General features: G+C 26.3%; 1 protein-coding gene across 1 annotated transcript; it reads left to right on the forward strand.

Annotated features, from left to right (window-relative positions):
• The first annotated feature begins 268 nt into the window (after nt 1–268).
• LOC105448495 lies at nt 269–1,009 on the forward strand. The gene is made up of 2 exons (XM_011687117.1): nt 269–342; nt 582–1,009. Exon 2 carries the CDS (start codon nt 593–595, stop codon nt 1,007–1,009), a length of 417 nt encoding a protein of 138 aa, XP_011685419.1. The 5' UTR covers nt 269–342; nt 582–592.
• Nucleotides 1,010–1,306: the final 297 nt, after the last annotated feature.

Raw genomic sequence — 1,306 nt, forward strand, 5'->3', positions numbered from 1 at the left:
TAATAGACATGTACGAAAGTACATGTTACTTCTTGATGGGAACATGGCAATATGATGGAATTTATCAAGAGGGATAACATTCATCAATTATATCAAACGACATTGTTATAATTACAGTTCTAATACAGCAATAAAGTATCGACAAGGCACGTTAAATTATTAATGAATCATTAATTTTAATTTCTGTAGGGAAGTCAAAGCTGCTATACAAACGTTTATTTGTAGTATTTTACGAACCTTTGTCGTGCGTACATATTGCTATATATTAGTATAATAGTTGCTTTTGCTGATATAAATCGTAATTATTTGATCTTGTTAGAAATGTTAAAGTGTTCGTACAAAGTAAGTATACTGCCAAAAATATATACAAGAAGTAAATTTACAAACATTTTTACGAAATAGTTTTTCATACATAAAATATAATTGATTATTTTTAAAAAAGAGACAATCTTGTAAAAGATATATTGTTATTGTAGTTATATACAATTGTTAATTGCTACATATAATTAATTATACTCGACGTGAGATTATGTATACTAGAAAAAAATTTTTTTAACAAATAAAATCTATTTTAATTGTAGCAACTATAAAAATGCAGATACTCTCTTTCAATTTCTTATTATTTACCATATGTGGTTTGTGGCAACCAATCGAATGGTCTTCGAAATGCTCTAAGTTACTATATAATGTGTTCACTTTTTTCACGGCATATCTAATGTTGTATTTGCTGCTTACTCACTTGCTGTATATCATTCTTGTGGTCGATAATATGGAAGACTTGGCCTCGTGTTCTTCTCTGTTTCTCTCAATAATTAATGTATTGTTCAAAGCAACTGTTGTTATAATCCGTCGCGATCAAATTATCAATTTGATCGAAATATTGCAAAAGGAACCTTGCAAAGCCTGTGACAAGGAGGAGATTGATATCCAGATGAAATTCGATCGTTTAATCAAGTTAGTATATTCAAATGCTGACGCAATTTTTGACAATATCATAGTAATTAAGTAAATCAATAAATACATTCATAATAATAGTTATATACATTGAAAATTGAACCGATAATAAATAAATTGAGCTAAAAGAAGATTAAATTTAATTGAATTAATTTTGTTAAAAGTTTTTAAGAAAATTAATTAGCTCATTGTTTTACAAATTTACATTCTTTGCACGTGTATTTCATCATTGTAAAATCAACTACAATAGCACATAGCATGTAATATTACAACAATATCATTTTTTTTATTGCAAAATTATAATAAAATATTGCTAAAACATTACAGAGATGTTATAGTAATATTAAAATGT

Source organism: Wasmannia auropunctata, unplaced genomic scaffold (genome assembly GCF_000956235.1).
Source record: "Wasmannia auropunctata unplaced genomic scaffold, wasmannia.A_1.0 LD336116.1, whole genome shotgun sequence".
In the NCBI taxonomy this organism is placed as follows: Eukaryota; Metazoa; Arthropoda; class Insecta; order Hymenoptera; family Formicidae; genus Wasmannia; species Wasmannia auropunctata.